Source organism: Crinia signifera, chromosome 3 (assembly GCF_055691185.1).
Source record: "Crinia signifera chromosome 3, ASM5569118v1, whole genome shotgun sequence".
Lineage (NCBI taxonomy): Eukaryota > Metazoa > Chordata > Amphibia > Anura > Myobatrachidae > Crinia > Crinia signifera.
Window position 1 is genome coordinate 39,319,721 of NC_139219.1, and position 26,836 is coordinate 39,346,556.

Below are 26,836 nucleotides of genomic sequence, written 5' to 3' on the forward strand. Positions count from 1 at the left end.
TATGGCTTCGGCCCACAATACCTAAAATGAGTCCAGCTGCTGTACCTCCACCCGATGACCAGGGTCTCTGTCAATAGCCATGTCTCACCTCCCTTCGCGCTGGGAAGGGGTACTAGACAGGGATGCCCCCTTTCCCCTGGTCTTTTCGCTATAGCTATCGAGCCGCTTGCTTGCATCCTTAGGACACACCGAGACATAGTTGGGCTCCAACTGGGTCAGAGGACGGACACAGTGGCACTCTATGCCGATGACTTACTTCTCCTTTTAAAAGACTATAGACTGTCAGTACCGATTGCCCTGCAGCTGATGGAGGAGTTTGGCGGTTTCTCCGGCCTCACTGTGAACTGGTCTAAATCCTCCATGATGCCCCTAAGAGGCCCACCACCGCAGACCCTGGGCACCCCTCTTCCACTTAGCTGGGTTTCCCAATTCAAATATTTGGGGATTAATATCACCAACACCAGTCAGGACTTTATCCCTAGAAACCTACATCCACTGCTGTCCGTCGTTAAGGACAAACTGTCGGTGTGGACCAAGTTGCCCCTAAATGTCGTCGGTAGGGTCAACTTGGTTAAAATGATCTTACAGCCCAAGATAACATATGTCTTAAATCAATCCCCGGTGTACGTACCCGCTTCTTTCTTCAGGCACCTAAATAGCTTACTATCTTCACTGATATGGGCTAATAAGCGCCCCAGAATCAGCATCAGCACCCTTACTAGACCACGGATAGATGGGGGTCTGGCTTTACCACAATTCAGACTATACTACTACTCTGGCCAGTTCTCGCACCTTAGGCATTGGATGCAGGACACTGACCAGAGCTCGCTCCCGACCACATTTTTGCACCAAATATGTCCCGACACTACAACCACGCAGCTACTATTGGGTGGGAGGATACCCGGGGGGGCCCCTCCGCTGGTGGTCCAGGCCATCAAGATATGGCAGGAGGCCCAATCCGTGATGGGATACACGGCTATAGATCCTGGAGCTCCCCTCTGGCATTCTACCAAATTGTCTGAACTCGCTTGTTTGTCGGGCAGGAGTCTGTGGTCATCTGGGGGGGTGGTGACGATTGGACAACTATATGAGGCAACCGTGCTAAAATCCTTTCAACAGCTAAAGGAGGAATACGGGTTATCTCAGGTGTACTTCTTTAGATACCTGCAGTTGCGCCACGCCCTTAACACCCAGTTTAACAACAGCCCCCCTGTGCTACTATCCTCCCCGGCAAAAATATTCCTTGCCAATCTTGGACAGGTAAAAACCATCTCTCTAGCCTATTCATTCCTGTTATCCTTTTTACATAAGGACTCGCTTCCCGCCTTGAAGGCCAAGTGGGAGGTCGATGTGGGTGCTTTTGAGGAGGAGTGGGAGGAGGCACTGGCATCACCACGATATGCCACGGTCTCCGCAAGGTTTCAACAAGTCCAGCTATTCATTATACACAGAACATACCTAACACCGTGCACTATGGTTAAATTCGGCGGACGGGCCTCCCCGGCCTGCCCAAAGTGTGGTTCCACACAGGGGAACCTATGGCATCTCCTCTGGGAATGTCCTCTGGTTAACTCTTTCTGGGCGACGGTTAAATCAGCCATTATATCAACTGGGATATCTGGGCAAACTGACGCCCAAGATGTGTATTTTAGGAAGCAAGGAAAATACATCATTGAATAACACGGAGGGACAATACGTGACCAACTTGTGTTCCCTAGCTAAAGTTGTCATAGCTAGACATTGGATGGCTAGCTCGGGACCCACGATGGTGGAGTGGAGAGCTCTAGTTAACACCGCAGTACAGCATGAAAAATATGTTTACATGTCCGGGGTACCTTGCCTAAATTTGACAAGATATGGGGCAAGTGGCTGGAGTCCCCGCACTCAGCACATTCCTGATGACACAAAGCTGGGCTATAATGTTAACTGTGGACGCTGATAACCATACCGCTCATATACATGTAAGAACTGATCGACCCAAGATTATGTATAGATTTATCACCCTAAATGGGATTGAACCCCTAATATGCACATTAATTAATGACTAATGTTCTCCCTTTTTCTCCCACCTCTTCTTCTCTTCTTCTGTTTCTTTCTCTCTTAATGTATAATTTAAAATAAACAAAAAATTAAATTTTGATACTCAGTCAGAATAGGATGGCGATATCACCTCTCTTTATCAATTGATTCTTTATTATATTTTCTAATACATATGTAAGGTGACGATACTGTATGTGAACATAATGTACGTTTTGATATTCAATGCTTGATTTTGATTGACTGTTCCACATGCACAATGCTTGATTTTGCTGTTCTGTTTTGTATTAATGACCTGTGAAATAAAAATACTTTATTAAAAAAAAAAGAAGGGTCGAAGACTCTGGTTTTAACACCCGGGTTGATCCTTTCAGACATACCAAAATCCCGGGTTGATGCGCGTTTATGTGCAAAAACCTGGGATTTTGGTGTATGTCTGAAAGGGGTATAATACCCCGTTCTCACTGTAGGCAAATTCCTGGGTCTAGCATGTCGACCCGGAAATTTGTCTTTTAACACAGGGTTTTTTTGCAGTGTGAACGGGTCGCATACCCAGATCTCATACACGGGTAAAACCCTTCTTTTTACCCGTGTTTGAGATCCGGGTATGCAGAAACGGGTTGACCCGTTCTCACTTCATAAAAACCTGTGTTAAAAGGCAAATTACTTCTTCACCCGAGAATTTGCCTTGCAGTGAGAATGGGGGTCGGTCCCTGCTGTCCCCGGAATTTTAATGCCGGGTAAAAGCAGTGAGAACACGGTATAAGTAATCTAATTCAGTTGTGTAACTGCCATAGCTACATATTAATTTATTTACAGTTTCTTATATAGCGCAGCAGATTCCGTTGTGCTTTACAATTGGAACATTAATGTTAAATAATGGCTTTATCTGTCACAATAACAAGGTATAGGAGGCAGTTGGCCAACTTAATGTTTGCACTTTAAACAATATAATCATGAAATATGTCCTCAGCCATCTTGTTCAAATGTAATTATGATTCTGCTTCACCTCTTCCATTATGCTTGTTATATGTTGAAAACTTTTTTTGTTTTTGATCTTTCAGTGACCAGCAGGCATTGAATTACTTTCTGCACGGATCTGACAGTAAATCGGTAAGTTTATCATCTTGCGCAGCCTTCATTAAAGTAACCTGGAATTTATCCTGATTGGATTTTTCAATAACCTTATTATTTTTCTTTTTTTACAAATCTCTGTAAAAACATAGTAGGCTTTCTGTGTGATGCTGGGTCATATGGACTAGTAGTAGTAGTACGTTTATTTATAAGGCGCCGCAAAGTGTCTGCAGCGCCGTACATAGCAAACAAAAACAAAAATTACAAGGTAACGTACAGGGTGTGTTGAAAAATACAGTATGAATAGGGGTATAGCTGGTAGAACTAAAATCAGCATCAGTTCAGAAGTAGGTGTCAAAATTGTCGAGGAGACTGAAGATGAAGTAGAGGAAGGGAAGAACAGGACAGGAGCACAGGTGAGGTAAAGAGGTAGGGTGAGTACGTGAGGAAGGAGGACCCTACTCATAAGCGTTAACATACTAAAAATAGGTGGGTGGACGAACGAAAAACAATAGGATAAGTAGGAACGGAGGGGAACGGAGGCAGGATAGGAGGATCAAAAGAGGTTAGGAGGAGGGATAGGCTAGTCGAAAAAAGTGGGTTTTGAGGAAGCGCTTGAAGGAGGTAAGGGAATCAGAAAGCCTGATGGGTGGTGGGAGGTTGTTCCAGTGCAGGGGGGCAGTGCGAGAGAAGTCTTGGACACGGGAGTGGGAGGAGGTGATTAGGTGAGAGGTCAGTCGGTGGTCAGCGATGGAGCGAAGAGGACGGGAGGGAGTGTGGATAGAGATCAGTGAAGAGAGGTAAGGAGTGGTGGAGGAGGAGAGAGCCTTGCAGGTGGTGGTGAGGAGTTTAAAGAGAACTCGGAAAGGAATGGGGAGCCAGTTAAGAGATAGACAGAGGGGGGAGGCGGAGGTAGATCGGCGGGAGAGGAAGATGAGCCTAGCAGCAGCGTTAAGAATGGATTGGAGAGGTGCGAGGCAGGTGAGAGGTAGCCCAGAGTGAAGGATGTTGTAGTAGTCAAGGTGGGAGATGACAAGAGAATGAATGAGAATTTTGGTCGCGTCAGTGGAGAGGAATGGTCTGATGCGTGAGATGTTGCGTAGGTGAAAGCGGCAAGACTGTGAGAGAGCACGAATGTGGGGGGTGAAAGAGAGGGAGGAGTCAATGATGACACCGAGGCAGCGCGTTTGGTCGGTGGAGGTGATCTCGGTTTCACCAATGCTGATGGAGATAGTGGGAGAAGAGGGGGTGTTCGGGGGATGGAAGATTAGAAGTTCAGTTTTAGCCATGTTTAGTTTCAGGAAGCGTTGGGTCATCTAGGCTGAGATGGCCGTGAGGCATTCGGAGACCTAGGACAGGAGTGATGGGGATAGGTCGGGGGAGGAGAGATAGATTAGGGTATCATCAGCATAAAGGTGTTAATGAAAACCATAGGAGCTGATAAGGGTGCCCAGAGAGGTGGTGTAGAGGGAGAAGAGGGGAGGGCCAAGGACTGACCCTTGGGGAACACCGACTGGCTGCGGGGTAGTAGGAGAGGAGGAGCTCGGAGTGGAGACGGAGAAGGAGCGATCGGAGAGGTATGAGGTGAACCAGGAGAAGACCGTGCCAGTGATGCCAAAAGAGTGGAGGGTGTTGAGTAGGAGAGAATGGTCAACAGTGTCAAAGGCAGCCGACAGATCAAGCTGGATGAGGATAGAGAAGAGGCCTTTTGATTTAGCCGATAGTAGATCGTTAGTGACTTTGGTCAGGGCAGTTTCAGTGGAATGTAAAGGGCGGAACCCGGATTGGAAAGGGTCTAGAATGGAGTTAGCAGTAAGGTGGCTTAGGAGACGATTATAGGTCAGACGTTCTAGGAGCTTGGAGGCAAAAGGGAGGAGGGAGATGGGCCTGTAGTTGGATGGAGAGTTGGGGTCCAGATTTGTATTTTTGAGAATTGGGGAGACAAGAGCGTGTTTGAGGGAGGAAGGGAAGATCCCAGAGGATAGGGAAAGATTAAAGAGATGAGCCAGGTGAGAGCAGACTGACGGACTGAGGCGACGGATAATATTGGAGGGGATAGGATAGAGCGGGTAGGTGGAGGGAGAAGCTGATTGAAGGATAGAGTGGACTTCAGCAGCAGGGGTGGGGCAAAATGAGGACAGGGGTTGAAAGGAAGGGAGTGGAGATGTAGGAGGGGAGGAGGGAGAGGGTGAGGTCATGGCAGCAGTGATGGCAGTCCTGAGAGAGGAGATTTTGGTTGAAAAGTAGGTAGCAAAATCGGTGGCTACGATGGAGGACGGAAGAGCTGGAGGAGGGGGGGGGGGGGGGGAGCAAGGAGTTGAAGGTGGCGAAGAGCCTGCGGGGATTGGATGATTGGGAAAGGATGAGGGACTTAAAGTAGGATTCCTTGGCCAGAGCAAGGGCAGAGCTGAAGGAGGAAAGAATGAATTTGAAATGGAGATAATCCGCAAGGGAGAGTGATTTCTTCCAGAAGCGCTCAGCAGTGCGAGAGCACTTTTTAAGGAATCAGGTGATAGGCGAGTGCCACGGTTGGGTAACGTCAAGTGTGTTGACGTTATGCCGTGAGACAATGTGCTTGGGGGGGGGGGGGGGGGTGGGAGAGGGGGAAGCAGTGAGGGAGAAGGAGATGAGGTGATGGTCAGAAAGAGGAAAAGCCAAGATAGTGTAGTCAGTAAGGGAAGAAGGGCGAGAGAAGACGAGATCGAGGGAGTGTCCTTGGATGTGGGTGGGAGAGGTAGTCCACCTATGCAGGTGTGTGAACTGATCGTGGGTGTTAAGCTAGTTGGAATCTCAGGCTAGAGCTAATATGTGGAGGGTGTTCTTTATTGCTATGCTGGTGTGCATTGGAGCAGGGGCATGCATATAATTGCCGTCTTCTTGTGACCACTGCTTTTGGGCCTTATTCTAGTTCACTCTTAGAGGCAAATTCCTTCTCAGATGGACAAAACCATGTGCACTGCAAGGGTGCAGATGTAACAGGTGCAGATAGAATTAGACTTATGTGAGTTATTTTGTTTCTGTGCAGGGAAAATACTGACTGCTTTATTATTACACTGCAATATAGATCTCACTTTGAAGAAAAACCCCACCCAAATCTAATTCTCTCTGCACAAGTAACATCTGCCCCACCTGCAGTGCACATGGTTTTGTCCATCTTAAGGATCCCATACATGCTCCGTTCTGGGCTTCCGTTTTGTACTTTTAAAGTACACATCGTATCGCATCGCATGCCTTGTGCATGCAATGTGATGCGATATGATGTAAAGCTAGTACAAAAAGTATGTGCAGCACATACTTTTTGTACTGTACGATGAGATGCGCGGGAGCGCGCATCTCAGAGTACAAAACGGACGGAGCAGGAACGGAGCGTGTATGGGCTACTTAAGAAGGATTTTGTCAGAAAGAGTGAACCAAAATAATCCCTATTGTCTCTTGTTTGATCTGTATAAATTGATTTAGAAAATAAATTTTACAGCTTGTACCCCTTTCAAAAATGTTTTATTTTTAATGGAAATGGAACCTAGCCTGCAATTTTTTTTTAGAATGTTAATATTTACAACCAAACTGGAAAACACATGTGCAGATTATACATATTAACACCATAATAATTTCCTGTCTTAATAAAATTTTATTTTTGTTAACATTTAGCTTTCCGATTCTAAATCGTCCGTTAAAAGTGTACAAAGTCTGGCGGAAGAAGAATCCAGTGATGGACTGCAGCTCTCTAATAGCATTCAGTTCTTCGAAGACGACCTTGGATCTTCCTCTATCCCAGACCTCAGCGAGGACATTCTTCAGAAATCGCTGCAGGAGGCCAACATCACAGAGCAGATATTAGCAGAAGAGGCTTATTTGGATGCCAGCATAGGATCCAGCCAACAGTTTGCAAATGTTTCACTTAATTCTCATTCATCAGCATCTTTTACTCAGACTACCAGTGCCCCTAATTACTCAGGTCAAACATTACATCCCGTAGGAGTGACCCACACGCAGGTTGGCACATCGTTTGCAAGCAATACAGGCGCGCAGCATGGTTTTATGCAGCAAGTCGGAATTATTCCTAGCCAGCATATGCCCAACAGTAACCAAAGCAGTTCTGGGCAGATACACCTTATTGGCTCGATCAACAATCAGACTCCAATGATGACGATTAACAATGTGGATGGGTCACACATTATACTGAAAAGCGGTCAGCAGGCACCTTCAAATGCAAGCGGTGGACTATTAGTGCAGAGGCATACTCCGAATGGAAATGCAATGTTTGGCAGTCCGAACACAAGTCCAGCAAGGCATTCGGTCACCGTTCCATTCAATAGTGGCCATTTCCAGACTTCATTACCTGTTCATAATATAATTATTCATAGAGGACCAGCGCCAAATTCTTCTAAAGGCCCAATTAATATTCAGCCAAAGCCTGTCCAGGTAGGGCAGCAGGCCTCATACAATGTCAATCATTTAGGAATACAGCATCACAGGCAGCAAGGGGTCCATTTTATCCCTGCAAACTCTTCCCAAAGCTCTCCAATGGGTCAGAAAATGCCTGGTAGTCACCAAGGATCTCACATACCATCCAGTCAGCAATCCGGTGGTAGTATAGTAATCCATTCTCCCTTAGGTCATACACATGGTCATCATAACCAGTTCTTCATCCCTACAGGCCTCTCTGTAAACCCTAATTCAGTCCAGCACATCCAGACCATAAATAAGCAGCTTGTGCAGACACAGGCCTCACAGCTTGGACCCCACCAGGTTCATGCAGAACAGGTCATGATGAACAGGAATACAGCTTCCATGGTTAGGCCTTCCCAGCAGTATCAAGGGCAAATGATAAATAACCAGGGCACAGCTTTGCAATTTGTTTCCGGTCAGACCTTCACAGGATCAGGAGGGCAAGTCATTTTGAACCATGGACAATCTCAAGTTGTCGGAGGACAGATGTCACAAGTATCCCCTACACTCTTACATTTGTCACCTGGTCAAGGCAATACCGGTCAAAGTAGACCAGGTATGTCATCCACACCGTCTGGTTGCCCAAACATGTCACCTGCAAACCGCTTCACTGTTCTAAGCTCTGGCACAATGCTTCAAGGCATGGGGGCATCATTTCAGAGTCCGGGAGGAGGTGCAAATTACATTGCTGAACAGCAACAGAACCGACCCCAGTCTGCAGTCAGTGATTCTCATCGTCAAGCTGGCAACAGTATGTTCTGCCCCAGCACAGGCGCACAGCAGTCATTTTCCTGCAATCAGGTAATTCATCATCCTGCATGTCAGGACTCTGTTAGCACATTTTTTTTTATTATTGTATTTGAAGCAAGGTGTGCATTGGTACATTGGTCAAAAAGGATTTAATTCAGGTTCATATATACATTGTTGAGAAAAGCTTACATACCATTTCATCATCAGTGTTTACATGTATACATTGATGGCAAGGGTGTTGGTACAAATGCCCTATACATTCTCCTCTGAACGGAGCCCCAAAGTGGTCTTATATAGTTGGACCCTAACGGATACATTCTGTAGGCCTCTCCCCATTTTACCGACTTAATCACAAGGAAAACTCCCCAGTAAGGGCCATTATAGAGATTTTTTTTTTTATTTATATACCCCCTTTTTTGTTCCTTAAGTTAGTGAGGTGCTCCGTTAAGAGAGGAAATCATAGGTTTAATCCTAACTCATAAAAAAGAGATCATTAAACATACAACAAATAATATAAAATATACAACGTAATTAAACACCAAATAATATAAAACGACATAAGGAGCCACTGTTATCTTGCTTATTAAAAAATAGGTTTCACCCACTAGGCTATCCCTATATTAGTGATTTAGTGCTCTTTTGTCCCAGGAGCCTCTAACTATGTGGTAGGTGGTAACGATTATCTCTATTCTTTCTCTTTGCCTACCTCTCTCCTGGTTGGTTTAAGTGGTACTAATCGGGTCTTCATGTAGTGCTACTCTCGTTTCATACCAGCTTGTTATTTGAAAAAAAATTCTTAGATGTATCTTTATTATGTTTGGTTGTTTTTCTATAATGGCTCTCCATGTTTCAAAGAGCTCTTTCACCCTTTTTTCTTTTTGGAGTCACGCCTCCACCCATTCCATACGGAATATGTAAAATCATTTTTCCTCAAAGAGTTTCATTGAGGGGCAGATCTGTCTATCCACCTGTGTAAAATGCTTTTCCTGGCTGCAGCTGATATTGCCAGTAATAGTTTTTTTTTACCTTTTGCGATCTTTATCTCTCAATTATCCCGAAGATCGCCTATTCTGGGGTTAGTGGGAAAGCGTATGCCAGTATATTGGTGGAAAATTGCCATACTTCCTCCCAGAATTTTTTGATCTGTCCGCATTTCCACAGGCAGTGAAACAGGTCTGCCTCCATTCTGTCAAATTTTAGACCAGTGGTAGCCAACTCCAGTCCTCGAGAGCTACCAACATTTCAAATTTTCCAGACAACCTAGCTGCTGCAAATGTGCACTCATTACTCACTGACACATTTTAAAAGATCCACAGGTGGAGCTAATTACTTCACTTGTGATTCTGTGAGGAGATCTGGAAAACATTAACTGTTGGTAGCTCTCGAAGACTGGAGTTGGCTACCCCAGTTTTAGACATTTACTGTTTGGCGCTATACCCATATTAAACCTTCTTTTTGGTGTTAAGTATGTCTGGTGGGTGATGTTATAGAACATTTCTGTATACATTATTGCTGGTATGGTTTTTACTGATTCTTCAAGTGATTTTAACAATTTTTCTAAGGACAGGTTTGGAAAGTCTTCTCTCCATTTTATTGTACCTGTTTTTATTTTATCATAATCCAACGATTGGTATAGAAATTTATAATGGGTTGTTATGATTTTCTTATGTGGCAATTGTTTTTTAAGGAGCATATCTAGGGGGTTATTCAGATCTCTTGGTGTTAAGTGTTGAAGTACCTGGTTTGTGTAGTGTTGGGCCTGTAAAAATGTGAGGTTATGCGTAGTGAAGGTGCCATATTTTCCTACCGCCTGGGCATATGTCAAAGTTTTACCCCCTTGCTCATCCCCCAGATGTTCTATTCGTCTTATCCCTTGCTGTTTCCAGATCTTAAAGGGGATTCCTGATTTCCCCTCTTGGAATTCAGGATTTTGTAGGAATGTTATAAATTGTGATTTATGTGGGTTTAATTGCATTATTTTTCTTAATATAAACCATAATCTTCTAGTTGACATTAATAATGGGTTATTCAGTGTATCAGGCTCTATTTTTGTTTTTTTCCAAATGTAGGAAATTAGCGAGGTTTGTGTCCCCTATAAACTCCTGCTCCAGGGCTGTATTTGTATAAATTTCTGACTGCTGTATCCAGTCCCTTAGGTGTCTTAGCACAGCCGCTTGGTTGTACCACGTCACATTAGGGAAATTAAAACCCCCGTTGTTTCTTTTCTGTTGCATCTTGATTAAGCTAATTCTTGCCATTTTATCTTTCCAGATAAAATCGCGAAACAGTTTATTTACTTCGGATGCGTTTTTAAGTTCAATCTATTTTATTTTTTCATCATATGTTATTGCTTGTAATTAACTGTGCTTGTGGGCTATTAATAAGCACAGGAGAGTAGGCTGGACTTTAGGCTGGTACCTGAAGTTATAAAACAGATATATTAGGCAATGAAAGGGTTAGATGTTGGCAGGGCTGGGGCAAGGCTTCTCAGCACCCTCGGCAAAACGTCGACCTATCACCCCCCCCCCTCCCCTCAAACCACACAATACCCGCTTTCAAGTTAAATTGTGGAGGTGACAGCTGCCACGTGCATTAAATATCCCCTCCAGATCCCTGCGCCTTGGGCAGTTACCTAAAGCTGCCTAATGGTAGAGCCAGCTCTGGACTTCAGACATTTAAAGTCTCATTTTAATCAACCGATTTGATCCTAGGACCTACGTATCATAATGAAAGTTAGGGTTAGGCTGCGGTGGGGAGGGGGAGCTCGCCAACCCCATCACGGTCTTTGCCTCCTGTTGAGTCTCTACATTGGGGGAAATTTACTAAAAGGACCATTTTGGCCAATCTCATGTACGAACGGGTAAGACTGGGATTGTCCGGAATTGGCCCGAAAACTCGAACGGAGAATACTAATTTAAAAAGGTGCCGTAACCTCTGGATTCGTATTTTCCGATGGTGAGGTGATTCGCATTTTGGCTGTTGAGTTACGGAGGAGCATGAAGCATCTCATGGATCACTCAGATCTGGGCAGTGCTTCTCTGTGTAAAAAAAAAAGAAAGAAAAATAAAGACATTGGGGCAGATGTATTAAGCCTTAACAAAAGATAAATGCAAGGGTGATAAGGAGAGATAAACATCCAGCCAATCACCTCCTTACTGACTTTTTTTAGGCTGTAATATGGCAGTTAGCAGGTGATTGGCTGGACGTTTATCTCTCCTTATCACACTTACAATTATCTCTTGTTAAGGCTTAATACATCTGCCCCTTTATTTAAAAAATGGCGTGGGGTCCCCCCAAAGCATAACCAGCTTCGAGCTCATGTTAGTGTTAGAAATAGATATTGGGTTCTGTAGTAGAACTACAGGGCCCAGCAAGCCTCCCCCGCATGCTGGGACTTGGAGAACCACAAGTCCCAGCATGTGGGGTCATTAATGGTGGTCCTACTACAGAACCAGTACCCCAAGAATATACACACACACCTGTAAATTAAAATTGTAATACATTCCACATGCATTCCTACACACTCACCTATAGGGTCGAATGTAGACTTGTCCAGTAGATCCACATTGGTGAAAAAAAAAAATTCATACTCCCCATCCCATCTCGCTTCCTCTTCGGTCCAAGTAGCATTCGGGGCATAAAAAAAAAAAAAAAACCTCAGCCAGTATCCAGCGGACTGAGGGAGCTTGCAACCCCTCCTCGAGAATGAGGGAATTCAGTCTTCCCTCAGCCAATCAGAAGCGGGCTCCATAAAAGCCCATGTTATGAATTTAACATGGGCTTCTATAGTGGGAACTGACAACTCAGGCTGACCGGAAGGTGACGCCATTGAGGGCACTTTTTCCCAGCTGCTAAAATGAGCTGCCATTACATCCCGGCCATAATGTAAGGACATCTTCCATATATAATTTTCCCTGTTAATATAATGTATGGACAACTTCCATATGTGACTATTTCTGTTAGTATACAGATATAATGTATATAACTTCCATATGTGACTATCTCTGTTAGTATACATATATAATGTATATAACTTCCATATGTGACTATCTCTATTAGTATACAGATATAATGTATATAACTTCCATATGTGACTATCTCTATTAGTATACAGATATAATGTATATAACTTCCATATGTGACTATCTCTGCTGGTATACAGATATAATGTATATAGCTTCCATATGTGACTATCTCTGTTGGTATACAGATATAATGTATATAACTTCCATATGTGACTATTTCTGTTGGTATACAGATATAATGTATATAACTTCCATATGTGACTATCTCTGTTAGTATACAGATATAATGTATATAACTTCCATATGTGACTATCTCTGTTAGTATACAGATATAATGTATATAACTTCCATATGTGACTATCTCTGTTAGTATACAGATATAATGTATTTAACTTCCATATGTGACTATCTCTGTTAGTATACAGATATAATGTATATAACTTCCATATGTGACTATCTCTGTTAGTATACAGATATAATGTATATAACTTCCATATGTGACTATCTCTGTTGGTATACAGATATAATGTATATAACTTCCATATGTGATTATCTCTGTTAGTATACAGATATAATGTATTTAACTTCCATATGTGACTATCTCTGTTAGTATACAGATATAATGTATATAACTTCCATATGTGACTATCTCTGTTGGTATACAGATATAATGTATATAACTTCCATATGTGACTATCTCTGTTAGTATACAGATATAATGTATATAACTTCCATATGTGACTATCTCTGTTGGTATACAGATATAATGTATATAACTTCCATATGGGACTATCTCTGTTAGTATACAGATATAATGTATATAACTTCCATATGTGACTATCTCTGTTGGTATACAGATATAATTTAGAGATTCAATATGTGACTTTAAATGTGATTTTGATGCTTCTGTGGCAGGGTCAGAACAAAATGCTGAACAGCCTTTCACCACTCTCACCGTTGAAGAACCAGGATAGACAGCCGCATACGCCAGGTACGTGTAGCTGCGCTGCCCTACCATGTACCCACAACAATGTTGTTCTATACTGAAGGTTAGAACTGTATGCCACCACAGAACGCCTTGGCGTGCCATGGTTTTATATTGCTCTTCACAGGTTGCTCCTACTCTCTGAAGCCGATAAATCTGGGGATGCACCCTGTGCAAAATGCCCTATCAAACTCGATCCTCCGGCCACTTAAGAACCACTGCTTTTGGTTTAATTTCCCCCCAAAAAACATTATGTCTGATGTAGCACGTTTGTGTGTGAAGCTTTTATTTACAAACTCCAAACTGCATCCAGACAGCTGGGATGAACTTACGCCTCTGTATTGCTATCCAGCTACAGTACCAGTGGTCTCTCTATAATCTGCATGCAGGGGCATGTTTATTTACAGAGCCTTGCCCCAAATGGGAGAATACTTTTAAATATAATGTAGAGATAAGAAGCTTGTCTGCTTTAAAATTTACATGTATGTGTGTTGGGCGCAATGCATCAAAAGGGACCACAAATACAGGACAAGGGAGGTGCATGTACGAGTATTTTTCAAAGTTTGAATGGGGGATGTCTATACTTATTTAAAGTTACTCATGATTTTGTCTTTTAACCCACAGATCACAATTCTGGAAATAAACATTTGCAACATCATTTATTGTCACAAGAATCTCTCATGGCATCACACCTGCTGAATGCTGAGGTAATAACCATTGCACATCTCACATTTATGCGGTTACAGTAGGTATACGTTTATTTACTGTGCCCTTTCATTCAGAGAAAAACAGAAGATTGTGGCTAAAATATCGTGCGCTAAAATAAGCAGCCCTAATAACCACTTCCAAAAGTTGGAGAACCACTCCAAAAAGAATTATACATACAATACCATACAGAGTTATGTTAATTTTTTTCAAGTCGAAACCCCAAAAAAGAAAGAAAGAACCACAATAGTGTAATATTGTTAAGCAATATAATATCTTAGAACTGTGACAGTATTTGACTCGTACCCAATGATGAGGTCTACATATGAGGTAGACAACAGCGCATAATGGGAGGGACGACACTCGCCACTGTGGAACACGTACTCCTTTCACTCTCCTTCTTGGATGAGATGTTATCTTAAAAGGATAGAGAGGACATCATGGTGCAGTATGTACACATTTATTAAAAAACACAATTAAAATGAATAACAGCGTACAGGATCTTGGGACTCTCACCATTCAGTTTTGTCCACAAATGCATGTAGACAAAAAAGCATAAATTGTTAATCCAAACAGGCATCCCTGGTTGCTGGAATGAGGTGGGAATCCTTCAGATCCTGTCACGGTTTTCTCCTAATGACCACGGCCGACCGGTTTCAGTACCTTGCGGTATCTTTATCAAGGCATCAAGATCCTGTACGCTGTTGTTCGTTTTAATTGTGTTTTTTTTAATAAATGTGTACATACTGCACCATGATGTCCTCTCTATCCTTTTGAGATAACATCTCATCCAAGAAGGAGAGTGAAAGGAGTACGTGTTCCACAATGACGAGTATCGTCCTTCCCATTATGCGCTGTTGTCTACCTCATATGTAGACCTCATCATTGGGTACGAGTCAAATACTGTCACAGTTCTAAGATATTACATTGCTTAACAATATTACACTATTGTGGTTCTTTCTTTTTTGGGTTTCGACTTGAAAAAATTTCATATTTCTAAGCGCCTTGAAAACCTGCCAAACTTAAACTCTGTATGGTATTGTATGTCCCCTTTTATTGTTCTGGAACCTTTCATGTTTAACAAACATAAAGTAACTAGAAGTGAGCACATTGCAGAAGTCTTTCTAGGCCCCCAGTTAACTTGACCAGCCTTGTACAAATAATTAACCTAGGTTAATGTATAGAGCGCTTATATATGGGTGGTTTTCTTGGTTAGCTGCTGCTTAAGGGGGTGGTCGGTTCCCCAAATATATAGAAAAACAGAAAAACAAGGTATAAGCAGCGCTTTCATACAATAATTGCAAGTGTATGCATCAATCTTAATTGTAAAAAATTTAATAAAACAATACACATAAAATACAGTAATAGTAAAATACAGTAGAATTATATGGACCACTGATTGGAATATAGTCACCACCAATGTTGGAAAGACCTGCACTGATCTTGACAGCAAATGTCCAATGTGAAATGGAGGGAGTCCGTCCAAACGTTCTTATGTCACCTGGGGATGCTTGGTTGTTGGCCCGTTGGCAAATGTTGGTATAGCCAATCCGGGAAACTTTATTTGTATAGGCAATCCACTTTACAGGAATAGTTGGTCGGTCTGCAACCTCTCTCGTCAGGATTGAGGACAGGAACAGGATCAGATGATTTAGCAGGAGATATTGATTTTGCAAAGGGTGGTGTAATTGTTCTTCTCAGATGGGTGGTCCATATAATTCTACTGTATTTTACTATTACTGTATTTTATGTGTATTGTTTTATTAAATTTTTTACAATTAAGATTGATGCATACACTTGCAATTATTGTATGAAAGCGCTGCTTATACCTTGTTTTTCAACTTGACCAGCCCTCATAGACACTAAGATGATGCAGATATACTGTATCAGCCATCTGGGTAGTCCGCCAACCGCCCGTACATTTGCATTTATCTCTTATTAAGGCTTAATACATCTGCCCCCATGGTTTGAAAAATGACAGTTAGGGGCTAATTGGTTGATGGTTTATGACTCCATTTGCTCACTTTCAAGGCTTAGTACATCTGGCCCTAGCCTTTTGACAAATCCACCTTGAAGAACAAAAAACAAAAATAAATGAATAATATGAGGAGAAATTAGATGAAAGACTAAAGGACCCCCGACTCCACTGACTTCTGCAGTATTAGAAGTACCTGAATGTGGTGCTTTGTAAAGATTGTTTCTGTTTCTCTATTGTTAGGTAGAGGGATGCCCAGGAGGACTGAAGAGGTCGGCTACTAATCAGCTTACAAGAGAAGCTCTGTGGGTTTAAGTATATAAGTAGACATGCCCTTAATTTAATCCAATGCATATGCTGAAAATGTCACAATATATTTTGGATTTTCATATATTTTAGACTTCTACAGCAGCTGCGTAAGGACCAGGAGCACTCAGTGCTGCCAGTTAAAGGGGAATTCCAATCATTACACGATGCTGCTCAGAGGCTTCTCCCATACCACGTGTTCCAGGGATCACTACCTACTGAGGAAGACTTATATAAAGGTAATTCACAACATTGCCCATATGCTATGATATATCGCAGTATCAGGTGGCAAGAATACAGAGGGCCCAACTTTGGGGGGTGATTCTGGTTGGTTTGCAAAAGCAAAATCCTTCTTTAATGGACAAAACCATGTTGCACTGCAGGTGGGGCAGATGTAAGATGTGCAGAGAGAGTTAGATTTGTGTAAAAATAAGGCTGCCAGTATTTACTCTGCACAGAAACAAAAAAACTCTCCCAAATGTAACTCACTCTGCACATGTTACATCTGTTTATCTATATATTTAATTGAATAAGCATTTTTTGTGTGAGAGCAAGTACACCGCAATGACAGCACTGATGTTGATGGTTCAGGTGTCATCTAATATGGTGTGTGAAGTAATCAGATTGCTAAGGATTAACGTGTTAAAGTTGTGATCTGTTTCCATAGAAAAAGCATTGAGTGGGGGGGGGGGGGGGGAACTTTTTGACTTTCCCTTTGGCTGGTAAATTGCACCTTTTTTCCAAATTCGGTTTATATAATGAATTCTTTCTACTTTCGGGATACAGTAAACTGTCGGGATGCAGTAAATGTCCAATGATTTCAAGCAACATGGTTGACTTGTTTTATTTTATTCTATACACTTATCTTATTGTAGTTTTTCAATTGTGTGCTGCACATACTTTTTGTACTGCCCTTGGATCGCATCGGATGCAAAACGCATCACCATGCACCGTGTATGGGCACCTTTATTGTTTATTCAGTTTTTATTTTACAGTATCGATATTTTTCTTTCTAGTGGACAATGAGTTTGAGTCTATGGCCACGCATTTTTTAAAGAAGACCCAGGCAATGTTAAATAAGTACCGCTTGCTGCTAATGGAAGATGCAATGGTATGTAATGTAGAAATAATGAATGCGTATCACTGCATGCAGTATTTTATGCTTAGTATTTTAAATGACACAATCTGGCATTTAAGAAAATATGTAAAGTCTCAGTGAAAAACCCCCCACAAAGTCCATAGTAAATTCTTCATTACGGAATTCTGCTCAAATTGTGCTCACCAATTTCCTTGTAAACAGATGTCATCCTCTTTGTAAAAATACAACTCTGCCGGGAGCAGCACAGTGTGTATTAGGGTCTGAGCAATAGAATCTCTGGCAAAATGGCCACGTGCCATTTTTCTGTCGATTTCGGCAGCGCTCCTGCTGCCATCACTGGATTGAGTAGGGTAAGTATAAAGAAAATGGGTTCAGCGTGGGACTCAGGGACCTGTGTGCACAGCGCACACTGCACCCATTAGAAATAGACCACTGCCTTTGAGAAGCATGGAACCTGGAACTCTTGCTGTTTCTACAGCTTTCCTGTCTGCTCTTTTTAAGGTAACATCTTTTTTCAAGATGGCTTTTCTTTTATGGATGGAAAAAACTTCCGGAAGTGGGCAAAATTTATTATGATTGGTAATTATCATCATGGCTCCTAATAGTGGGACCAGACAGCTCAATTGTATATTGTATTTGCAGCTTTAAAGGGGCATACACACGTTGCGTTCATCGTAGCCGCCGCTATCGGCAGCCACGGGAACCCGGTGGGGTGTCAGGATTGCCAAGTGCATAAGCACTTGCCGATGCCATCGAGTGACGAACGACCATAGTAAAAATACACTGTGCCTGGGATTCAACATTGCGGCCATTAGTCACTATGTTCCACACAGACAGCCAGTTGAGTAAGTCTCAGCATGCAAAGCTGGCCAAAGGAAGTGGGGGCTGCAAAGCTAGGAAGTCTATGAGGTGAGATCATTGGCTCCCCCTCTCATTCGCCGGGACACGGACGTGCGAACGTCTCACGCGATTGCTCGTCCATTGCCAATAATGGGGCACCCGCTCCATGGTGCACCGAGAGCAGCGCAAATCAACGTGGCTTCATCTGTAGGTGCAATTTGTGGATTGCAATGCCTCTACCCACCTCTGAATCAGGCCCATAGTCTGGTATAATAATCCTACTGATATAGCTATGGTTTCAGGGCTCTTGCTCTGGCTGCTTGCAGTACACTACACACTGCTTCCTGACTGCCAACCTGATTGGAGGCTCAACCAAAGTTGCCCAGTTCAATCAAGACCATCAACAAAGCACTTTACAGTTCTCCAACAATGGTTGGGAAACCATTGATGGTTGATCCATTGATAGTTTTCGAATGTGCATAGGCAAATGAAAGAGAACCATGGCCACCCATATGCAAAGGAAAGGAAACCTGAAAGAGATCCATTGGGTCCCTGCTAGCAAGTGTAAAAACTCTGTTGTGGGCAAAAAAACCCTGATGTTTGCAATCCATTGATCATGGATGGACAGTCCTTCCGCATGTGTGCAAAGCAACAGTGGATATGTGTAATGAATTACTTGATGAGGGAGGGATTATGTCACCAACAGCACAGAATTTTGCTTAGACCAATGGATACAGTACCTCGTGACTTAAGCCGCTTTATACATGTGATGCGGCATGGGCAGGCTGGTTGCTACACTTGGTGGTGAGCTGCGTAGAAGACCCAGATTTGTTCTCGCTCTAAAATAAAAAAACTATTTCTTTCCTCTCTCTTTAAGCTATAGAGATGATAAGTCAACCAGAGAAGAGATAGCATAATGCAAAAATATATTTGTATTTCTCCAAAGATGTTACTTAGACTATATAATACAGGTTGAGCATCTCTTATCCAAAATGCTCGGAACCACAGGCATTTTGGATAAGGGATTTTTTTAGATTTTTGGAATATAGATTTTTTTCCATACTTAACTGGTGCCCTGGTGGTGCTCCGATGGTCCCCTGACATCCATGGTGTCCCCCGGCATCCACAGCGGCTTTCAGGATCCTCTTAAGTGGCATCTCCAGTCCCAGGGGTGCATTGCGCGGGCGTGCCGGTGGCATCACCGGCGCACTCACGCAATGCGCCCCTTGGGACTGGAGATGACGCTGAAGAGGATTTCGGAGGCCGCCGTGGACACGGGGGGACGAGGTAAGTATGGAAAAAACAACAACAACAAAAAATTCTGAAAAACTGAATGTTTTGGTTTTTGCAATACACGGATAAGGGAGACCCGACCTGTAATACTACTACTATGCTTTATAACAGTACTACCACTCCTCTCCTATTACTCCTACTGCTACTTATCCTAATACTAATCTTACCACTACTACCACTGCTATTAATGCTACTACTACCATTCATACTACTACTGCTACTACTATACTACTACTAATTTTACTACTACTATACGCCTACTACTACTAATTTTACTACTACTCCAGCTATTACTCTTACTACTACTCCTATACACCCATTACTACTGCTACCACTTCTGCTACTACTACACTAATAGACACAATAAAACAGTTAAAAAGCTTTTTAAAGAGCACATTATCTCTTTCGCTCTCATAAATTCCTTTAAGCTACAGAACACTGAAACTCTATAATGAAAAGTTTTATGTGTGACCGTATAGCATTGGTAACATTGCTTGTATTTCTGCATTAGCGGATCAATCCTTCTGCAGAAATGGTGATGTTAGACAGAATGTTCAACCAGGAGGAGAGAGCCACTCTGACACGTGAGAAACGGATGGCATTAGTTGATCCTGGTGAGTATTAAGCCATACATTGTACAAACTAGTGAAATAGTTTACTAAACCCAGGAATTACACATAAAAGTGATCTACAACCAGCAAACTGTATGCCATGGACCCGCTGAGCATCCCTGATTAATTCCATGAATCTAGATTTTTCCCAAGCAGTATAGCTTTAGGGAGCAGTGCACAAACAAGCTTTGCTTTTGTTGAGTGAGATTATTGAAATTAAACGTCAAGGTGAGGCAGCTTGAAGCTGGTGCTCTTGAGTTTGTTCACTACCTTTAGTAGTACCTCATTGCACATTGCACTCTGATCAATATAATAATGCACAGCTGCAATGTGTATTAAAAACAGATTCCATAAATTCTCACTGCTATGATTACTTTAATCTAGAAACTAGGTGAAAAACAGAACATTAATAAGAGGTTTTTATTTTACCTGTGTTTCCATATACATAGGTGCTAAGATTGAGATGTACTAAGCCTTGAAAAGTGATAAAATAGAGAGTGATCAACCTCCAACCAATCAGCTCCTACCTGTCATTTTTCAAACATAGTCTGTAACATGGCAGTTGGGAGATAGACAAAAAATTAGAAAAAAACAAATATACTAAAAGTACATTGGGCGCAAATGAGAATTACAATTTAAAATTATATGTTTAGTTAAAATTAATAATTTACTATATATGACTTCACAGCTTCAATTATAATGTATGCTGCTCCCAAAGTAATTAATTTAATTCTCTAAGCAACTGTGTTGATTTAATTAATATTTATTAAATAAAGGAATATATAGATTAAGTATAGACATACAAATGTAATGAAAATATTTATATATATATATAATGACTGAGTTGAATTCATTGCTAATACAACACACATTATCCACACAATGAATAATAAAAATCTAAATATATAAATATGAACCTTTGCGGCTCTTACCCGCTAATATGCAAATTTAATTTTTGTCCAACTAAAAGTGGGGAGTTCAAAAAGGGAATAAAGTGCCCTTTCCAATAATCCTTCTCAGTGGGTGGTCATTTAAGAGATGCTCCTTTTTGTTATATATATTGGGATGGTTTATGGCCAAGTTCCAATAATAAAATGCAGTATAATTCTGTTAATATTAGTGCTGTTCTGTTAAACATGTAAGGGTCCTGGTATGCGTGGAGGTGCGACGCTGAGTTACAGCTTACCCCGGCAATTACAAACATCAAGGAGGTTACCGCACAAGTGGGACTTTGCCCGCTCCCAGCGTCGACTCCCATTCCACCGGAGCCACGCCAGTAGACAGCAGTCCACCATCTACCACCACCTTCAAGCGGTAAGGTCTGCTCCTGGAACCTACTCTATTACATCAGAGCAGATCAGACCGGAGCGACACTCAGCGCCGCACCTCCACGCATACCGCGACCCTTACATGTTTAACAGCACGGCACTAATATTAACAGAATTATACTGCATTTTTTTTATCCTTAATCCATCCCAATATATATAACAAAAAGGAGCATCTATTAAATGACCACCCACTGAGGAGGATTATTGGAAAGGTCACTTTATTCCCTTTTTGAACTCCCCACTTTTAGTTGGACAAAATTTCAATTTGAATAATAGCGGGTAAGAACCACAAAGGTTCATATGAAATACTGTTGTATTTATATATTTTGATTTTGTGTGGATAATGTGTGTTGTATTAGTAAGGAATTCAACTCAGTCATTATATATAGAAATCTTTTAATTACATTTGTATGTCTATATCTATATATTCCTTTATTTAATAAATATTAATTAGATCAACACAGTGCACTCTCTTATTATCCAGTTTGGAGCTAATTGGCTGGTGGTTTATCACTCTCCAATTACGTTTGAAGCTTAGTACATCTGGCCCTAAGAGTGCAGAGGCTCAGGGTGCAGTTTGATGAGGCTGGGCAGTTCCTCCAGGTGCATTTCTGCTAGAGCAAGGTGTTTTGTGAAATGCGTCAGTTTGCCTTCACTATGGGGGAGACTTTTACTCCTGTGAAATGCATCAAGTTTATCACTAAGAACCATTGATGAAGTCAGTGTTTTTGTGTTATTTATACTAATGTAGCCTCTGATTTTACTTTATTATTATAAAAAATAAAATAAAACAATTCCAGTACACCGAAAAAAACCACAAAAGGTAAAAAAACATTGGTAATATGAAATCTAATTGGCTGCATCCTTTGACTAACAATCCCATTTTGCAGATGGCTACCTGGCAGAATTCTGTTGCTCAACCCAATTTCAAGAACAATCTTCTGAAGGGAAGCAACTGAGCAATCACAATGCAGACGCAGTTCCTACCTTAGCTTGTCCGATGGCCAATGTCGCTAAACACAAGACAGATATACGTTCCTCTAACGATAACACGCCATGCTTAGTGCCTAACAACAATTTATCGTCACACAAACGTAAATATTATTCTGATGAAAAAGATGGCCTTAACGAAGACAGTGCATTGAAGAATCCATGTCTTTCACCGTGCGAACAGTTTGAAAACATTTTCAAACTGAAGGGCAAGTACAGTGAACATTCTTCAGATCCAGATGCATCTTCTCGGACATCGAAGAAAACAGACTCGGTTGTCAATGCTCAAATGTCCATTCCTGCTCCTGGATTAAACGTGGACACAAGTGATGTAGAACATCCCCAAGGTAAAACCCCAGGACCTTGTCTAGAAGCTGCGTGCGAGCAAAGAGACATGGCAGCGAGCCCTGGAAACCGCTGCAAAAGTCTAGCTCGTAGTAAGACTATAAAAGAAACAGTCCGAAATGTTGTAGAACTGAAAATAAGTGCGAAACGCTTGAAAAGCGAGATCAATAGTAGCAATTCCGAAGAATTAGAATTTAAGTGCCCAGCAACATCATCGGAAGAAAACTGCACAGACAAACAAAGTGCAGAGCCTAAGGAAGGTGTAGCAGAAACAGATTCAGTTTTAGAAGCAGCTGTTAATAGCATATTAGAGTGTTAAAGGACATGACCACCTTCTTCTGCAGGACATATGTGACCACTGGTTGAAAAGCAATAGTGATTTTATTCACAAAAGAAACCTAGCAAGACCTAGCACACAGAAGTTTGAGGAGACCCATCAAATAGAAATTAAAGCAAGCCTACCTTAGACAATCAGGATGGTCTTTTTTTTAATACATGAATGGAAACCATGTTGGTTTATTTTTTTTTTCATTTTCAAGAAAAGGTGCAATCTTCTCTATACCGAATAACATAAAACCCTTAGGTAGGGACGGAATTATCCAAAAGTATCTGCGAGATATGCGCAAATACTAAGGATCCCTTGAATATAGGTCCTGCAATCCCACATTTTCAATTGTAAAAGCAGACCCCATAGGTTTATGAGGACTTTATCTCTCTCTGAGAGATATTATCTCTCTCTAAGATTTATCTCTCTCTAAGATTTATTTCTTATTACTGTGAAAAGTGGCAATAAGAATGATAATTTATCAAGTGCTGATAATAAATAGGCCCCTTAGGGAGAGATTTATCAAGCCTTGGGGACAGATGCACTAAGCCTTGGCGTGTGATAAAGTGTTAGACGATAAATACTAGCCAATCAGCTCCTGACATTTTTCAAGCACAGCCTGTAACCTGACAGCTAGGAGCTGATTGGTGGGTATTTTATCTCCATACGCTCTATCTCTATACAAGCTTCGGTAAAGCTGCTCATTAGTCCTTAAATATCAAATGATCCCTGTTTAAAAACAGTGAGCACTGCCTGCGATAGATTATGTTCTATCCTCCTTGTTTTACTGTCGATTTGAAAAGGTACTCAACAAGCTTATGAAGCCGAGAATATGTGTTCTGAGAGATTGCATCTTTACTGAAACATCCATTTAGTTTAGAACTTCCGATACAGTATAGTTTTGGTCTCTCCGAGATTCCTGGCACCACTCAACATATTACATTCAGAATAGATTAGGAGCTAATTAGCATATACGTCACATTAAATGTGCTTCATTTATTAGCAATGTCGAATTTGGATAATTTATGGTTTCTAGTGACAATTTGAATGGTATTCTGTACCATTGTAAGCAATACATAGAACAAAAAAGTACATGTACACTCAGAAAAGGAGAGCGGGACTCATTGTTCCACTCTCGGATAAAATGCGGTTATTCATGATTAACTAAAGCACACAAGCTGGCATCACTTGTGCCATGTTCTAGAGCCAGCTAGGTGCTTTGCTTCATTCTCCTATGAACCGAAGATGCTATGTAGGCGAGATGAGTTAGGCCACCGAATAAGCAAAATACAGGACACTGTGTCCAACTTGATCCTATTGAAATCTGGTGACCTCTAGGTGTTTACAGAAAAGGAATTACTGGGAATTATGTTTGTGTATAGGCATTTATTCTCATTTAAGCTGTTCTTTATATCTAGCGCATCAAAGGTTGTGCGCAGCGTTTCTTACGGCTGCATCAATGGCAAATTCCACGGCATTTGGTTACATTATAGGACACATTTTGCTTGATTCAGAGACACCGCATCATTCATGTCAGCACCTTCAATTCATTTAAATGGTGTTTATTAAGTTACCTGAAATCAAGCCGTGATTTTATATATCATTGATTCATATTTATAATATCTAGAAAGGAAGAACACAGAAGTACATTAGATTCCAATGGTTTAGCAATGTAATACAGTGATACAAACCTGCAGATATATGTGAAGTGTAGGGTCCAATACGCAAATTGAGGCAAGTGGCAGGATGTTGTTTGACTGTTCCAGTGAAAAGTTTTGTTCTGGATTTGGTCTCCCAAAAACTGTTGTACTTTATATTTAGTGACTAATATAAACATTTCATTACTACTATTCCATATTACATTACACGTCAGATTACGCTGTCATTATAATATCTGTCTACATGAGTTTGGTTGTACAAAAATAAATTATTTTGTAGATAGTGCATACTCCTGAAACATCCGGGAGGCTCACGAAAGCCATGCGCAATGATGCAATTCGTACTGAAACCTGGCATAGTAGTCCCGTCGCCCTATTTACAATGCCACTAAACTGACCAATAAATAGCGGGGCTGTGCTCTAGCACCCATGCCCCCACACCGCCCTCGTTGGATCATGCTAGTCCCTCTGTTGAGGCAACATGGCTGCCCCCTCCTGGGTTGGAATAGTTGGATGTATGGATATTTTTTACATCGTATGCCAAGAGCATACTTTATCTAAGCATTGCAGGGAGATTTATTTGCGCTTCTAAAATGGAAAAAGCGTTCCTCTATCATCCAGTCAGATTCTACCTTATCATTTTCTTGGATGGAATTATAGATTCTGGTTGCTAGTGGCAACCAGTTTTCATTGGTGGAAGCTGCCATGTTTGGAAAGTGATATTGGCATAATATAAAAATAAAAAAGTGGGCATACTAGGAGAACAAATCCCAAGAAAATATCATCTTTTCGTTAAAATCATATCAATTTATATTTTCCTCATAACAGTTTGCGAATATGAGAAGAATGAATGTAAGGAGGTGTTTCACTCGTTTCATCCCAGGATACAAAATGGAGCCTTGGCTGTGGGTGATTGGGAAACTGTTAGCACCAACGAGTAAGGTTTAGCAAATCAAAAAAGGTTTAATAGTATTTATATATTATCACACAAGATGAAAAGCGTAACTTGCAGCTTCCAATCATATATCCGCTTGTAGCAACCTAGGCCCTTATTCTGATTGACTCTGTAAGCTGCAAAGCTTGTAATGCAGCCCCAGTGATTACAACCCCCCCCCCCTCCACAGTCGAATCCCCTCGCAACCATGCAAGGTGATGTGTCACGAAGACACGTCCCTCCCGCATGTGGCCGCAGCTGGAAAAATAATTCAATGGCCGATGACTTTCTCCAGGGCTCGCAAATATAAGTCCGTGGAGACGGGTTTATATTTGAGGGCTTCCGGCCCGAAGGCAGTGCAGGCGGCTCACGTCAGCTGCCCACCCCGGCAAACATCGGCAGGCCCGCATTCCCATGGGAATGCCTGTCCCGCTAGCCTCTCACCGCTCCGTGTGAACGGCCCTGCACATTGTAAATTGCCGTGGCCATTCGCACAGTGGACCTGCACATGTGCACAAAAGACTGTGCGCATGTGCAGCCCATCAACCATCGGAACGGGGCCGAATTTGGACCTGTCCAAACAAAACAGAATGACCCCCCTAGTATAAACATCTAGGCCAATGAATACAACCTAGAATATGTTTGGCTGCCATGGTGTGCTTTTAGTAAATATACTATCTGGTATACCCCACTTTAGTAAATATACCCTCTGGTCTCTAACTGAATAGCTCAAAGCACCCAATGGAAAAGTGGATCAGCCTCCGGCTTACTGCATGTGCGCCTATTTATGACAGTGCTACCTATCTGATGACATCCCTTATGTACTAATCAGTCAGCCATTTTGTAATCTTATACAAATGCAGCCTTTCAATGAACTACAAAACAGTGATATCACTGAGAATTCAGCCTATCACTTCTCTAGGAGCCACATAGGCAGTTTGTAATGTCATTAAGTTAAGTGATTTGATAGGCCGCATTCTTCTGAATATTGGTTCAATCAACAAAATGGCTGTACGAAGGTATAAAGCAAAATTTTAATATTGGTTCAATCTACAAAATGGCTGTACGAAGGTATAAAGCAAAATTTGTTTTGCAACTTAACTCTAG

The 26,836-nt window shown here is 41.7% G+C and overlaps 1 protein-coding gene across 2 annotated transcripts in view; it reads left to right on the forward strand.

Annotated features, from left to right (window-relative positions):
• The window catches only part of BICRAL (BICRA like chromatin remodeling complex associated protein), a 60,524-nt gene extending 34,620 nt beyond the window's left edge, over positions 1–25,904 (forward strand). For both annotated transcript variants that reach the window (XM_083175681.1, XM_083175682.1), the window contains 9 exons: positions 3,102–3,150; positions 6,760–8,361; positions 13,251–13,326; positions 13,945–14,027; positions 16,244–16,305; positions 16,400–16,545; positions 17,323–17,417; positions 20,050–20,152; positions 22,368–25,904. In XM_083175681.1, the coding sequence (XP_083031807.1) occupies positions 3,102–3,150; positions 6,760–8,361; positions 13,251–13,326; positions 13,945–14,027; positions 16,244–16,305; positions 16,400–16,545; positions 17,323–17,417; positions 20,050–20,152; positions 22,368–23,131 (2,980 nt within the window). In that variant the 3' untranslated portion in view covers positions 23,132–25,904. The remainder of the gene's footprint in view (positions 1–3,101; positions 3,151–6,759; positions 8,362–13,250; positions 13,327–13,944; positions 14,028–16,243; positions 16,306–16,399; positions 16,546–17,322; positions 17,418–20,049; positions 20,153–22,367) is intronic.
• The last annotated feature ends 932 nt before the right edge of the window (positions 25,905–26,836 follow it).